Source organism: Aspergillus udagawae (assembly GCF_001078395.1).
Source record: "Aspergillus udagawae IFM 46973 DNA, scaffold_5, whole genome shotgun sequence".
Taxonomy (NCBI): Eukaryota; Fungi; Ascomycota; class Eurotiomycetes; order Eurotiales; family Aspergillaceae; genus Aspergillus; species Aspergillus udagawae.
In genome coordinates, this window is record NW_025091268.1 from 255,186 (window position 1) to 270,512 (window position 15,327).

The 15,327-nt window shown below is 46.5% G+C and overlaps 9 protein-coding genes across 9 annotated transcripts; 6 read left to right on the forward strand and 3 right to left on the reverse strand.

The window, feature by feature from the left end:
* Positions 1 to 2: 2 nt before the first annotated feature.
* Aud_006904 (uncharacterized protein) lies at positions 3 to 980 on the forward strand (the record flags this gene model as incomplete). Its single annotated transcript, XM_043291801.1, has 1 exon — positions 3 to 980. The coding sequence occupies one exon, from the start codon at positions 3 to 5 to the stop codon at positions 978 to 980; it is 978 nt and encodes a 325-aa protein (XP_043147736.1).
* A 170-nt stretch (positions 981 to 1,150) lies between these two features.
* On the reverse strand, positions 1,151 to 1,678 carry Aud_006905 (uncharacterized protein; the record flags this gene model as incomplete). Its single annotated transcript, XM_043291802.1, has 3 exons — positions 1,151 to 1,204; positions 1,261 to 1,494; positions 1,550 to 1,678. The coding sequence occupies 3 exons, from the start codon at positions 1,676 to 1,678 to the stop codon at positions 1,151 to 1,153; spliced, it is 417 nt and encodes a 138-aa protein (XP_043147737.1).
* Positions 1,679 to 3,845: 2,167 nt separating this feature from the next.
* On the forward strand, positions 3,846 to 5,119 carry Aud_006906 (phosphatidylinositol-specific phospholipase C/glycerophosphodiester phosphodiesterase family protein; the record flags this gene model as incomplete). The annotated part of the gene is made up of 2 exons (XM_043291803.1): positions 3,846 to 4,111; positions 4,159 to 5,119. 2 exons carry the CDS (start codon positions 3,846 to 3,848, stop codon positions 5,117 to 5,119), a joined length of 1,227 nt encoding a protein of 408 aa, XP_043147738.1.
* Positions 5,120 to 5,637: 518 nt separating this feature from the next.
* Positions 5,638 to 7,335, reverse strand: Aud_006907 (uncharacterized protein; the record flags this gene model as incomplete). The annotated part of the gene is made up of 4 exons (XM_043291804.1): positions 5,638 to 6,306; positions 6,361 to 7,058; positions 7,108 to 7,224; positions 7,275 to 7,335. 4 exons carry the CDS (start codon positions 7,333 to 7,335, stop codon positions 5,638 to 5,640), a joined length of 1,545 nt encoding a protein of 514 aa, XP_043147739.1.
* Positions 7,336 to 7,943: 608 nt separating this feature from the next.
* Positions 7,944 to 8,657, forward strand: Aud_006908 (uncharacterized protein; the record flags this gene model as incomplete). Its single annotated transcript, XM_043291805.1, has 1 exon — positions 7,944 to 8,657. The coding sequence occupies one exon, from the start codon at positions 7,944 to 7,946 to the stop codon at positions 8,655 to 8,657; it is 714 nt and encodes a 237-aa protein (XP_043147740.1).
* A 298-nt stretch (positions 8,658 to 8,955) lies between these two features.
* Positions 8,956 to 9,405, forward strand: Aud_006909 (uncharacterized protein; the record flags this gene model as incomplete). Its single annotated transcript, XM_043291806.1, has 1 exon — positions 8,956 to 9,405. One exon carries the CDS (start codon positions 8,956 to 8,958, stop codon positions 9,403 to 9,405), a length of 450 nt encoding a protein of 149 aa, XP_043147741.1.
* A 663-nt stretch (positions 9,406 to 10,068) lies between these two features.
* On the reverse strand, positions 10,069 to 10,642 carry Aud_006910 (uncharacterized protein; the record flags this gene model as incomplete). Its single annotated transcript, XM_043291807.1, has 3 exons — positions 10,069 to 10,254; positions 10,321 to 10,477; positions 10,536 to 10,642. 3 exons carry the CDS (start codon positions 10,640 to 10,642, stop codon positions 10,069 to 10,071), a joined length of 450 nt encoding a protein of 149 aa, XP_043147742.1.
* Positions 10,643 to 11,757: 1,115 nt separating this feature from the next.
* On the forward strand, positions 11,758 to 13,110 carry Aud_006911 (uncharacterized protein; the record flags this gene model as incomplete). The annotated part of the gene is made up of 3 exons (XM_043291808.1): positions 11,758 to 12,173; positions 12,251 to 12,687; positions 12,749 to 13,110. 3 exons carry the CDS (start codon positions 11,758 to 11,760, stop codon positions 13,108 to 13,110), a joined length of 1,215 nt encoding a protein of 404 aa, XP_043147743.1.
* Positions 13,111 to 13,704: 594 nt separating this feature from the next.
* Aud_006912 (uncharacterized protein) lies at positions 13,705 to 14,249 on the forward strand (the record flags this gene model as incomplete). Its single annotated transcript, XM_043291809.1, has 2 exons — positions 13,705 to 14,032; positions 14,089 to 14,249. The coding sequence occupies 2 exons, from the start codon at positions 13,705 to 13,707 to the stop codon at positions 14,247 to 14,249; spliced, it is 489 nt and encodes a 162-aa protein (XP_043147744.1).
* Between the last annotated feature and the right edge of the window lie 1,078 nt (positions 14,250 to 15,327).

Consider the following 15,327-nt stretch of genomic DNA (forward strand, 5'->3'; position numbering starts at 1 on the left):
CCATGCTGCTTGACAAACGAGGAGGACCGTATGCGTCTCCCAACGCTGGACTTGGGGGTTTACCCAGTGTCATCCCCGACGTTCCCATATGTGCCGTCTTTCTGGCCCTCTACCTCGGATTTGCAGCTACAAACATGACCATCCTCCAGATAAATGGTCGCAGAAGCCACAAGTTCCTGATTTCGGGGATGTTATTTGGGTTTTGTATGGCGCGGATTACCACCCTAGTCTTGCGCATCGCCTGGGCCAATCGACAGCATAACGTCCGACTCGCTATTGCCGCGAATATCTTTGTCAATGCCGGTGTGCTTCTCGTATACATCATCAACTTGATTCTTGCACAGCGTATCCTCCGAGCGAAGCAGCCTCGAATCGGTTGGAATCCTGTTTTGCGGATCGCATACAAGATCTTATACGCGCTCATCGCTGGAGCCTTGATCATGGTCATCACGGCTACTGTGGTCAGCGTCTATACCCTCAACAAGCATACGCAATCGCAATGTCGCGATGTCCAACTGGCAGCCATAACCCTCCTTCTCGTCATTACCTGTCTTCCTATCCTGCATATCCTCGTTGCGTTCTTGTTTCCACGATCCGAACAGGAGGAATCATTCGGGAAAGGAAGTATGACCAGCAAGGTCATCATCGTGGTCCTATCATCTGCGCTGTGCATTCTCATCGCGGGTTTTAAGTCTGGCGCAAACTGGAGTGCACCTCGACCAGTCACCAACCCACCCTGGTTCGATTCGAAGGCCTGCTTTTACGTGTTCAACTTTGTCCTCGAGATCCTTATTCTTTTTCTTCTGACCTTCAGTCGGATCGACAAGCGATTCCATATTCCAAATGGATCTACGGAGCCTGGTCACTATACTCGTCTCGGACTGCAGTTGGATAAAGGAGCGGAACAGGATCGGGCTCTTGCTTCTGTTGAGATGAAAAATAGCGCTGACATGGGGCGGATGTCAGAAATGGGTCAATAGAGTGAGCGGTATTAAGATTGTAATATTAGAGCTTTAACGACATCTCCATATTAATACTGATGATAATCAAGAATGTAATTCAAATGCAATTCACCACATCTCATACTGTCTTTCAACAAGGTCATAGAACAAGTTTAATGAATGAGAGTCTTTGTTTGAACTGCATAGCGCTAAGCAATAAGGACCGTTCGGTTCAATGTCTCCATAAATGGAAAAGGGCCAGCCTACACGACGCAGTCAGCACCACTCTCTCCATCGATGATAAGACAAGGCCTCTTACGCCAACCAAGGAAACATGGGCGATGTTGAGTTGCGCCTTCCCTTTTCCGATAGACTCGGGAATATTCACGCTGAAGTTTTGATAAGGCGGCTGGCTGGATTCATGATACTCTGGCTTGAAGGGACCGTTATATAGAATAGTGCCCATGACATCTTCCGGAGCATAACACTTGGAGTCCGCGCAGGAAGATAGACCAATCGCAACAGCTATTTCCTGAGACCCTGTGAGGGAGTTCTTGAAAACATGTACTCAGCTGCTATCCTTATGTCGTAGGCTGTCAAAAACATACCGGTCTTTGAATCTGTACCACAGTCGAACTTCCGGGCGTCAAGTTCTCTCCTGCGGAGGGCAAACCGATGCCGACGTTTTGGGCGGACGCAGTCGCCGCAAGAAATAAAATGAAGTAAGGGACCTTCATGATGAAAGATATGGATTCTACGGAATCTGGTGTGCTGAAGCTAAAAGCGACAATGAGTTTGCTGTTTCCTGCTAGATCAGTTTGAAGCAGACGGATTGTTAATGGTTCTTATAGTCCGCAGGATATCAGGTTGTTGAATTTGCATATACATCCAAGCATCGAATATGTAAAAATAAACAGGAAGTCATTCGATGAGTCTCAGCATGTCTCACAATTTGAGGCCTCCTGCAAAGCTACCTTGCACAACAGATGTCCCAATTGGGAAATCTGTGCTGAAGATCCGACAACATGAGGTCACTCACTTTCGTCACCAGGGATCACGTGGTCCATCATGTCCTGATCGCCGAATGTTCTCATTGTCTGTCTTGACCAGCTTAGCTATAGTTAATATCGGGGGCCTAACTAATGTCAGCGGGAAGATGGACGTTATAAATAAAGTCCAATTCAGAGATTGGTTCTGAGACATGCACCAGCAGACCACAGAGAAGCATTTTACAATCTGATTGGATCGAATTCCGAAGAGAGTTCGTCTACTGAAGTACTCGCGCGTTCGAATCCCAGTAGCGCAAATTCTTTTATCTTTTTCTCCTGGCCTCTTAGCCGATCAACCTGCTCTTATTAGACAGACACTCTCCAGTAAATTGAGCTTCTTTTCCTGCAGGACTGAAGCCTTTTCGCGTGTTGACCATGCCTTATGCTAACGTATATCTACATCTACACACCTGTCGAGTGTGTCCTCTACTAGACATGTTGGAAAACCACCGTGGAGTTCACTGAATCAGACTCTAAGCCATGAATATCAGGATGAGCACTGAGATAGAAGATCGTTCAGCATACTGGGCAAACCTTGCGCCATGGTGTCGATATGACCTCTTGACAGGTCTTAGGGCTCCAAGCACCTGATACGCATCTGTGAGATGATGTGCCCCCGTCTGTCATTTATATATCCCTCTCCTTGCTCGCACACTCTGGCTTTTGTTTTGGTTGCTTCTACAAAATATTTCAATGTATCTAGGCTCGGTTTGTAAGTACGTTAGCTTATAGAGACGGCTCCAAGGCGCCGCTGTACAGGTATGAATGCCACTCCTGCCCCTCCTCCTACTATCTTGCAATATTGGAATGCTCTTTTAAGCATTGGACACGCCTTAGCACAAAGAAACCAGTGCTGAGGGTGCCTCGACGAACACACAATATCTCTTAAGTGCTTCTGCCCTTATCCTAAATGAAGGACATAGCCTTAGTTAGGATATCATAGTTACAAGTCATGATAAGAAGCGGCGCCAAGTCGCACTCATAGATTGATCGACTTAGTTTCGTTTCTGATCCTGGGAAATCATATCTACAACTATGGTGAACAATGAGTAGCCACAGCTCTATCAGTCTCACATACTAGACTCAATAAACCATCCCTGAACTGACCTCGCCGAGCATGGTTGACTGAGGAGATAGGACGTAATTCTCCTGATGAGTAGAAGGTGAAATGAGCCAAAGTCGGTGAACGTCTTCATCGGAGCCCCCTCAAAATATGCTTTCTTACTGCGGCGAGTCCCTCGCCGACATTATGTCAAATTGGTAGCGCTAGCCCATCTTGAATACAGGAGACAATTCCCTGAGGTCCTCGCTCATTGCGTATTTGCAATGATATTGCCAGGCTAACAATTCGGCCCCTACTTTCTTCCAACTATACTACCTTGCTTCCTGGGATCTGAGTCCAGAGCAAACTCAAGCAACTTCTTCACAAATTTGCCAGTCCCAGGAGAGAGATCTCTGTATGGCTAATCTCACTTAAATCATCGTGTCTGCCTTGTTAATGCCGTGTTTCAAAGTTGTTCGTTTCATCAACTACGGCGTCCGCGGCTGCCGACGGCTTCGCGATGGACCCTGATATTTTGGCCCCTTGGCAGGGCTATGGAGGGCTGAGTCGTAACCATGCAATCCTTCAACTTCCCAAAAGCCAACATGTTGGTTGATTCTTATTAGGATAGAGGATGGCTATTGGGAATTATTGTACCGTTTTGTGTCAGCCTTGGGAATCATGGGGTGATTCAGGCACCTACATAAAGCTTCGGCAATGGCCTTCATATATCCATCTATTTCCGTTGTCAAAACAGAGCGAGTGTCAAAGAGTCGTTCACTATATTTATTTCTTTTTCTTCAGAAATAAATTATGGCTGCCCTAAATTTATTCTCCCGGCTCTCCTCGCGCCGCTCAGATTCGCTCAGTGACACAACCCTAACTGAACGACGGCTTTCTGACCTTTCCAGTAAATCTCTACATACTTGCTACGAGCCCAACCAAAAAGCTCCTCGCCGCTGGGTTGTGAGCTTCAAATCAACGCTCGACCCTAGAATTGTGGGCAAGAAGAAAGCCCGCAGAAATCGTGTTTTTGTTGTCGTCGCACTTGTCTTCGCTCTGGGTGGTATTGCTGTACTGTAAGTATTACCCTTATAAGCAGGGTCCCTCCTACTGACACTTTCAGGGTGTGGTTCTCACTTGTCCTCACATTGATCGATCGACTCACACCTACTGTCCCATCGAACGGACTACAGAGAATCCTCAAGACATGGAAAGGCCCGGCAGACTCAGTCGCCGCACTATCTCCCTGGCCAGACGACTTCAGCCAAGGCATAACACCGGTCCAATGCCACTCTCACAACGACTATTGGCGCTCAGTGCCTCTATACGAGGCGATCGCAGCAGGCTGTACAGGCGTCGAAGCAGACATTTGGCTGGAGGGCGATGATCTGCTCGTCGGTCATCGGAAGGGCTCTCTATCCCCTGATCGTACACTGAAGAGTCTCTATATCGACCCCTTGACAACAGTCCTCTCCAACTTGAACGCCAATTTATCCACCAATAGCTCCGTGGGCATATTCGACGTCGACCCCACAGCAACTCTCACTCTCCTGATCGACGTCAAAACGGACGGAAATGCAACTTGGCCGGTCCTCCTCGATCAATTAGCTCCTCTACGCTCTGGAGGATGGCTATCCCACTGGAATGGGACGAGCGAAATCCTTGTCCGTGGTCCTCTCACAGTCGTGGGAACCGGAAATACGGTATTTGACTTGGTGGTGGCAGAGGAAGATCGCTATGTTTTTTTCGACGCGCCGCTGGACGACCTTGCTCAGAACTCCACCTACACGTCAGAAAACAGCTATTACGCCAGCGTTTCGCTTAAAAAGGCCGTCGGCGTTGTATGGCCCTGGGGACCAACAGATAACCAGAAACAGGTCATGCAGAAGATGATCAGCGCTGCCTCGGAAAGAGGTTTGCTCTCGCGGTTCTGGAGTATTCCATCCTGGCCAGTCAGCCTGCGAATGAGGCTATGGCAATTTCTGGTCGATAGCGGCGTTGCCATGTTGAATGTAGATGATGTGGTTGAGGCGACAAGATGGAACTGGGACTGGTGTATTGTGGCGGGGTTGGTGCTGTGTTGATCCTTGGGGCCGTTTCATTATGTACAGATCTGATAACCTGTCAAATATATGCCAAGATGTTGGTTTCTAGTTCATGTTGGTTACGTTAGGCGAAGAGACTCTAAGCCACATTTGCCAATGACGACTACGGAAGATAGTGATGATCATGATCAATTGGACAAGACAGTGGCCCCAACCTTGATCTATATGAAGAAGTCAAGAATAGAATACCAACAACCATATTTGTCCATGATAGCTCTGAATGAAGGGTCCTGCAGAAGTTGTGTTGCGGTAAGACGTTTTTCTGGGCAGTCAGTAAATGCTCTTTCATAATGGAGTGCAAGAGTCCTCGCTCAATTGGATCAGCGTCGGGAAGATAGTATGCAATTGTGGATGTGAGATCATGATTTGAATCAGGTGTTTTACACTGCTTTACTGTTATAGCTCTGTGATGTGCTACTGTCACAGGTACTCATTTCCTATCTGTAAGAGATGCCAGCGAAGATTTAAAGCAAAAGACCATGACAGAAGAGGAAACCCTATTCAAATGTATCAACACGAACAAATTCTCCTTCATAACTGAAAACTTCCACAGCGTCAACGTCGAATGTCAGACTGATGTCGCCTTTTTCATGTACCGTAAAGAGGCCTGTCGAGTCCGACTGCAATGCCAGAGTAATGACGCCCAGGACATTATCCTTCACCGAGAATTCCAACCGACTGTCTGTTGCGGAGAAGTCCCGGTTGATCTGCGACATCTCCTCAGAGTTATAGAAGACTCTCGGAACTGGCGCAAGCTGGAAAATGATGTTTGACTTGGCAACACCACTGAGTAAAGAGCCTTTGGGAAAGTATGCGCCAAATATGGCAGATTCCGATGCACTCTTGCCTGACACAAGGATAATTTTCGCCGAGCTGGTCATGGACATCCAAGTACCTACTTGCGCAATATCTATGTCCGGAGAGGAATAGAGACTCTTCTGTGCTTCGATGGGAAAGTCTTGGGGCAAGGTCATTGATATCTGACTTAAGAGGGGGAGATTCGTGATCAGCCCCTCAGGAGGAGGCTGTGTTTTGATTGAAGAAGTGAACAGTTCCCTCAGCAGCACCTGTGCGTCTCTAACTGATGATGGGGGCTTCTCAGACGGCAAGGGTTTGACCGAGTGTAAAGGCCCCAAAACTCGGGGGAGTCCCAAGAAAAGGTTTTGCTAATCTGTGTTAGCATGCAATCCTTTTGCCAAACAGAGCAGTCTGATACGCACCAGTGACTTGTCAAGTACTTGATCAAAAGTAGCGAATGATACACCTGTAGAATCCGCTGCACTTCGGTCTTGAAATCCGGTCAACAGGCAGTCTGTCATAGTTTCAACCTGTGATAGAGAGGAGATGAATTCTTCCGGTTCAATACCGGCTACATGCAACTGCGTCAGAAACATCAACCGTAGCAAAGGTCTAAAGTCCTTCAATGGAATATATCCATCCGTCAATGTTGAGTTGGACGATGGAAAATGTTCAGCGGCAGGATATTCAGGCCCTTTGGTCACAGCGGTCGGAAACCGTGGATTGCGCCTGAAATTACCATACGTGATCAGATCTAGCGCTTTCTGAAGATGAAAGTTATCTTCCATATTGCGAGATGTATTGGTAGCAGTTGCTTGCACGTCTGCCATGCTCTGAAACAATAAGGTGCGTTGTGCGGCATTGAGACGATCAGGGTAGATGAGTGACGCTTTGTCGACATCTTGTTGAAGAAGGTTGCCTCCATCTAATCTCAGCAGAATAATAATTCCTGTGCGCAGGACATCCTGCGACATTATACGGTGTGGATCGTTGTGGTATGGAAACGATCCAAGTCGCAGGAGACAGCGATGTAGAATCGGGGCAGCTTCACCGACACACGCTGCCAACGCTGGAGGAAAGGTGCTGATCATGAATTCCTGCAGATCTGAAACCGTCCAGACTATAGAATATTACTCTCACGAAGGGGACCAACGATGAACTGTACGTACATTTCCCCGATTCTGACTTGCTGCAGAAGATATCGAAAATGGTCTGCAACCACTCACTCCTCGCATCATTAAAAAAGTGCCTTGATAGGCACCATTTAAATCTCTCCTGGAGTTCCTCTGGATCCGTCAGTATTCACTGCCATATAGTTAGATGGAGATCACCCTACCGCGAGTTTGAACCGGCGGGAGAAACTCGACAGCAGATTCTCTGGTTGCAGTCTGACCCATAGCTTCAGTTTGACAGTTTTTAGAAAACTGAAAAGAGTCAAAGGCTTTTTTGCTGGGATTTGATGAAAAGGAGGTGGAACTTAAAGAAGTGAGGTATGGAGAGAAGAGAGGGGGAATGATGGTTGATGGCAAGGAGCAAGGATTGAGACCACCAGATCAGGTGACCGGGCGATGATGAAGCGATGTTGGTCGAGTCTGCCTTGTCTTGACGTCTGCATCCACTCTCGAGAATGATTTTCGTCCGTCTTGGTGGGGGAAAGAACCAACTTCAGAAGATCCCTGATGCCGAGCAATTCTGGCCCCATCAACCAACAGAGGCGTTGTTGCCTGTCCGTATCTGAGGTGTATCCAACATCTACAACCTGGTAAATCTGGCTGTGGAAAATGATCGCCAGAAGGTAACCAACATGTTGCAATCTGCGATGACGGGGAGATGCGGCTGTGATGTTTCAAAGCATTGAGGCCGTGTTTTCACGAAGCTGGAATATGTTCCGACATCAACCTAGCATATGATTTCAATTTAAGCCTCTCTCCTCGCCTCTGGTCCTGAGCATCATCCATCATCTCATTCTCCGATTCACATCTTCTCTTTGTAACTGCTATCCAAGATGCGTCTCCAGCTGTTCTCATTCATCTACGTGGCCATTTTTGCCTCTATGGTCAGTGCAACTGGTTGCACCAAATGCCTCAATCAAAACGAGGACAATATCCGTCTCGGCTGCTTCAATAAATGCAAAGAAGCCTTCAACCCCAGCAGCACCGAATACCGGGTTTGTCGCGATCAGTGCACCGAGTTTGTCTTTCAGGACCACTGCTGTACTTCTTCCTGCAGCAGCAAATCTGACGTCTGTCTGAATGACTACTTCCACCGCGTGGGCCTGACCAAGCGCGACTCGATAAACGAAGAAGCCTATTATCGATCTCAGCTAGATGAGATTCGAGAAAATCCCGATCTACTCGACAAACGAGCGCTGCTGGTCGGGGAAGCTCCGTACCATCTTATCCGAAGCACGGAGGATTTACACTCACTCAATCATCCAGACTTCAATGAGACTATCGTGTATGATATGAGAGAGCATAGCGGCCCAGGGGCTCTGGATCGTCGGATTGACCAGGGCCAAACCTGCTGCTGGGCCGCGGGGGCGGTGCTTCAAAAGGGAATGTTCGAGATAGGGACAGCATGGACAAGTAATGACTGGACCGACGAGCAGCGCCAAGGACTGGTGCTCGTCAGCTTTGGGGTCGCGGGAGCATATGCTTGCAACTATGTTTACAATGTAAAATGTCTCATGTTCAATGCCAGGCCAGCGCCGCAAATTTGAAGTGAAGGCAGTTCAGGTGATCTGGGGATCTTGTTGGTTTCATATTGCAGTTTCATTTGACTGGTTATAAGTTTCTTTGTTAATTTTTTATTGTGGCTGTACTTGTGTCATGATCATCATTGTCGACTTGTAAGAAATTAACATCTGGCCTTGCTAAGCTATATATTAAGCCCCCGCCACCCCTTCTTAGTGCTTGGTCTCCATTACTTATTCTACTCTCCCCAAGTCTTAGGAAACTTCGGCTGAGTTTATTTATACCAAGCTGTCAACTCTCAAAGCATTTGGACTTCACTTCACCATGGAGCAAGAATCGTCGACACCACTGTATCTTCGACGGGCTCTAGCAATCACCCTTGCGCTCACTGCACTCCGTCAACTCAAATCCTGCCGTGTATCCTATCTGTTTCCCTTCTCGAATCTTCTCACAGATGAAGTCGACAAAATGTTCGCTTACGCGCTGAATACAAGCACACTGTTCTTCGCATGGTGTATCGCCGAGCCTTCCATCGCCCACCCTATTTTTATAAACCTGAATACATTGCGCTATACCCTGGCCGGTATCATTCTCTCTCTCACCGTATGCGGCGATAGCCCCCTCAAGCGCCTTCTTGTCGGATTCGCAATCGGGGCATGTTGGATCATCGGATGGACGATCACGTCTGCGGAGCAGCGGGCGGCCTATTGGCGGTTCCTGAGAGGCGGGCTGGGTTTCACGCTAATTAATTTGTGGCAGAAGGCCGCTCTTTAGAGGCTCGTTTTGTTTGACGGTCTTCTTGGCGATACATGTCAAGGCGGCTGTGTCACATCTGTTGGTTGTCTGTTCGTAGGCTGAGAGTTATTTTTGGTCGAAATGGTGACAGTGTTGACTTCGGACCCGGGTTGTTAACCGATCTGAGATACTAAAGTTGGTATGGTAGATGCACATACGTGGAATATGAAGGTATGAAGGTCTAGTTCATCAACTCTACAATCTCATACTAGAATTTATAGACAGGAAAGATCGGATCAGCTAATTGGATTTAAATCAGTGGGTTAAATTTCAATATAATCTGTCTCTTATAATCTAACTAGTAAAACTAGAATTCTAGAGTTCTATAAATCCTTTACTAGATTCAGTAACCCAGCTAGCTAGTTGGATTGTTGTTTGCTCTAGCTTGGCCTGGGCCGGTCGTGCCTCGAACCCGCTGGCCATTTTCTTTTCCAAAAGCTGACGATACTATAAAAGTAGTAATCTGTGGGGGTGAATGAATTCAATAGCAACACTGAGGACTGTAGATAGGAACGATCTTGACAGGAAGGATATGTACCCCAGGCACAGCTTCAAACATCAACGGGAAACAAATAAATGAGCAATGAGGTATCAATATCTTTCAAGACGAATTACCCAACAAAGGGTCTCCAGTGATTTCCGCTAATACGAGTCGAATTTGACCGACATGAGACGTCCCTGGTATGTTTGGTCCACTCCTTGAGCACCAACATACAGAAAGTCAATCGGGAAGCAATTCCCCTTGGGCACCACCTTGCCATTTCTATTCTTGTAATAACCATCCTTCTCATTGATGAAATCAATGCGCTTATTCGCAGGGCAACCGGTCTAACGCAAGAAACTTAAGTCTTTTACTCGCGACAAGACCTTGTCAGGGAAAGGTATTCTCCGTACCTCGGAGTAGGCTGTCATCTTGCGCCGCCAGACCAAGCCGGTTCCTCTGCCCAGCCAGATGCTGTTGGTAGACGCGTTGATATCGACGCATGTGCCGGCCTTGATGTCAACATTGCTAGAGGAGCGGTATGCCTTCCCGTCGCCCCAGTTTCCATCGCTTGTCAAGCAGGTCAGGGGGTTGGATTCTAATATAGAAATTGGATGTTGATTCCTACCAGTCATCACTTGTGTATTGGTCAAGCTTGGAGCGAGCCAGTGCATCACTACCCTGGAAGCATAGGCCAAAGGAGGCGAGAAGAACGAGAACAGAGGTGAGCTGCATGTTGATTCAGATTATGAGATTTTGGACACTTCAAGAAATTCAGAAACAAAGATTGATTCTCAGTGATCTCGGAGACTTTGGATGAGATTGTTGGTGGGAATTATGAACGTCGACTGAGATGATGAAGGGGCTTTATATTTTTCTAGCAGTCTTTGGTGAGTAACATGCAACAGTATCACTAAGAAGAGTACACATACAGAAGGATGTACAGCAAGGCAAGCTTGAATTGCATCGTCTCCAACCAACTGTTGAAAAAGATCATAAACATGTGACATGAAACGCCACAAAATGGTCTTAACGATGGTCAGGATGTTAATAACAACAATAACAGATCTTCGTCTCGAATTAGGCGGCAAATCGGTGTCATTGAGCCTGGTTGTATCCGTTGGGTTGGTGTACAGCCTCAGGTTTGGGCCCCAACTGATATAGTTCAGGACGTTTAGTATTAAAGTTATTGATCCTTTCTTGATTGTTGGTTGGAATAATGCCAGAGTAAGAAGCTTCCAAGGACCCCCTGTTGTTGCCGAGGTGTTCTTTGCACCAATTAACCGTGCCATAGCTACGGAAGACATAGCTTTCTGCCTTGTACAAGGAATAGATCAGGCCAACCTCTAATGCGTAATGTGAACTAAACCCTGTTGATGGAGCGAGGCTACTGTTTCAAATCATTGCCTATCTACTCCTACTACCTGAACCTCAACACTACGATACAATACCCCGTGCCATGCCGTCAATTAACATGCAACAACAAGAGACATAGTTGCCTGGACGGGAATCTCATCCGAGACACAACTTCTGAATTGCCCCATGCCCTTTCGTACCATTGAGGGCTCGTCTCTACAGTTGGCTGTTGGATGTCAGTTGAATGTCAGTTGGAGATAATATCATCGAGAAGGCTGAGCAAGGCATATTCTGTCCTGATTTTTTTTCTTTTGATCAAGTTGGCGTCTAACAAATCTATTTCAGGTGATAAAGGCAAGTGCATAGCAGAAAGAAAGACATAAATACGACCGCCACCCCAAAAAGTCAAGCCCATCAACCATCAATCTGTGACTATCATCAACTGTCCGTCTCTTGCAAACTTTCATTGCTCTCAGAGAAATCAGCTTCTCATGATGGGTCCTCTTGCTCAATATCTCATTCCGCTGGCCATCGTGGGCGCAGCCCAGGCTGTGACTGTTAAGGGTTACTGGACCGATAGGTGTCAGTCACCTGGGGGTTCAATTGGAATGTGTACCAACATTCCCGAGAATCATTGCTGTGTCTTTGCGCCTGAAGCACACCCCTTTTCCATTTTTAGTGGAAATACCCGATCTGTTGAGTGGACTCGCTTTAGCGAATGCCAACTGTTGCAATGGTGGAACCCAAATAGTCACCCCGGTAGTGCAAGCGTTGGGACATCAGATTGGAACTGCCATGGGAGTGTGCGTGACACTTTCACAACTGGGGCGCATGTGGCAAACCCAAGACACTGCATGTCGTCTAGTGTTGACCAACCTCCTTTTGGTCAACGCCACGATGGAGCTACATGGTATGTGAATAGACCATCGTCACGAATTTTCACAGGGGATATAGAACTCACTCGGTTTTTTTCTTCGTCCCTTTCAGGATAGATATCATCCATGCGATAAAATCACACGGATACAATGGAGCTTACGTTGATGTCTCCCATTGCTCCCCGCAAAAGGACTACGGCTCGGATCTTGCTGCTTCGGTTGCAGACCTCACCAGGAGCATGCACCTTCCAAACTCTGCAGGGTCAATGATTTTTGGTGCTCTGAGTGGTAGTAGGCGGAAACGTGTGAACGAGAAGCTGGAGCGTCGGTCTGAAATCGAGATCCAGAAGTCACTGACGAAGGTGTTTTACGAGGAACCTTGTAAAGGGGCTGTGTACGCGACTCATTTTGGTCTCACTCCCGGAACGGGCGTCTGGGTTCTGGAAGGATCAAAGGATAACCATGAGCTCCTCATCAAGGCATCAACCGATGCCTCTCCTGGCTGGAACACGAGATTGAAACAGGCCGGTGCTGTCTACTTTGACCATTGTAAGCTCACTCCTACTGAACTCCAAGCCAGGTCGTTTCAATTGACATTTCGGAACCAAAGGGGCGGAGCATCCTGAAATCCGAGAGCACATGATGGATGCTGGACATACATTCACCGAGAAGGATATTTGGGTAGCTAAGGCCAAGCGTTCTGTTGGTGATGAACCAACCGTGGACGATTATATCCCACCTGAGATCTCGATTAAAAGCCGGTCTCCCCCAGCAAATTCCCAATCCGACGAGACTTCCGTGGATGACAGCTTCCCGGCTATTGCTGAGAGGTCTACAGACGTCCCCGAAGATGACAGCTTTCCTTACATCGCCGAGAGATCCACAGACATCCCCGAAGATGACAGCTTTCCTTACATCGCCGAGAGATCTACCGACCAGCTAGAAGATGACAGTTTCCCATGGATCCAATGAAAGTCTGTCTGGTGGATTAGTATCTCTGAATGAGCAAATGATGTGCCCAAATAATGAAGACGAAGAGATGGGGGTCTCTAGGAACTTTAAGTGCTTCAGATTCAGGATTAGAAATGTTCCACAGAATGTTATGTCTGCTTTTTTCAACCATGTGTTTGTTTTCATGTGATCTATTCCTATGTCTGGTTTACTTCAATTAGTCCTAAGCAGGTCATGTTTATAACTTATCATCTTAGCCTTCACTGTAGACTATTCTGTAGCTCGATCCATGATTATAAACTAGCCTGACTCTATTCTGGCACTCCTCCTGGTTAAGCCATTTGACAATAAATCCCTCAAATAAATCATGCTACTTAGCCTGCCTATCATACATCTTTAATTTGTCAGTTGGCATTTACTTCGTGTGTTGGGATATCGGCCATCATGATTGGATCCTGATGACCCAGCGTCACATGTTTCAGGCTTACCACCTCCTATTAATACTCTTTCCCCTCCGCATCATAACCTTTCCTACTATCTCATTCCTACCCTCAAGCATTGCCAAGAATATCTCGCCCGCCCACAGAATTTGATATCTCTTCGAATAGAACAGCCATGGACCCTGCGGTAGAACCTCAAGGGTATCTCGAGTGGAGGCGACTATTTTCCACAGATTTTGAAGCTGCCATCGCCACAGGCAATCCACCAGGCAAAGACCATGTCAAAATGCTATTCATGTGCAACACTGAGTTAATACTATCAAATAATCGTATGACATCTCCTATAAACGAGCGCGTGATCTTCGCCTGGGATGAGGATCAAGGCGTTTGGGTCTTGGAGGCTTCGGAGGAAAGCTGGGAGGCCCTCAAGTTCCTACTCGGACGCGATTTCCTGCACTGGCATGAAGCTTTGGAGAGATGCGGCGCGATCTATTACCAACACTGTAAACACCCTTACTTCTTTGGTCTTTGACTTCTGATGCTGACAAATTGTCGATAGGGCGCGAGTGTCCCTGGAGCAGAGCCGCTGCTGAGCAGGGACGAATCGATGGCGGCCGCAGACCATTTTTCATGGACAAGGCTGGTCTGAAATATAGGTTAAAGGAGTTAGCTGGAGAGAACAAGGAAGAGCAGGCCTCAACACATAATGTAAAAGATTGATTTGAGTGCTTGGTTATCTATCTTGCCTCCTTACTATACTGTCCAATCTTGTGTCCTGTGCACAGGCGCTAGAAATAAATCTAAGCTGCACTATCATGCTATTTATGGAAGTTTTTAATGGTTGGATAAGGTAGCCTGCTAAATGATAATTCATTACAATAGCTACATAGAATAGAGAATTCTATCTTCTTTAGAGATCCTTTAAATGATCTAGTTAAATGATTGAGCTCTACTTATCCTTATTATCCCCAAATTCTATCCATTTGAGGAATCCTGATAGTGAAGATATATGTGCATATATGTCATACAAGCCTAAGTAACGGATAGAGCTACTTCAGTGATGCCACTAATACTAGTGAGCGCAAGTAGAATGAATGAAGCCAAAGCCATAGGATATACTTTGCATAAGAGATCATATTTTCATTGCAAACCTGTATATTAAGCCAGTGAATAGCGTCTCACTCTACACTGTGTTCAATCCTACCCACAACCCACATAGAGTACGATAAGGTTTAAAAGCCTTAGAGATATTAAGACCTTATACTAACCCCTGGGTTATATCCCCTCTAATTTCTGCTTTATATATATCTTAAAATTTGGGCTATATATGCCTTTATACTCAGCTCTCTGCAGATGATTAGAGGCCGAGCAAGCACGGCTGATGATCCTTATAGGCTTATAGAATGCAATGTTGCTCCAAGTTCTATATTCTGTAGAGCTCTTTTCATTTTTCGACTTTGTTACACTTAAAGTAATCTGTTTCTTCCATATGTCTTACCTTATACCAGTTCTTACATCGATAACAGACCAGGATGTTTTTGAGGGTAATCATATAGTATAAAAGAGTGTGAGCTCTACTATGATTCAAGCTTTATAAAAGTGTCCTCCCTGATCCATAATAGATTTAGGGATTCTATAGGGTATACTGGTATACTTTCAAACCCTGAATCCTGCCCAAGACGCGCAAGCAAACCGAAAGCTCGCCCCAGATCAACTGCCAACTGATTGTAATGCCGGGTTGCCTTGTGCATAATACTTTATAAAAGGATCTCTGTATATTGACAACGGGTTTTTTTTT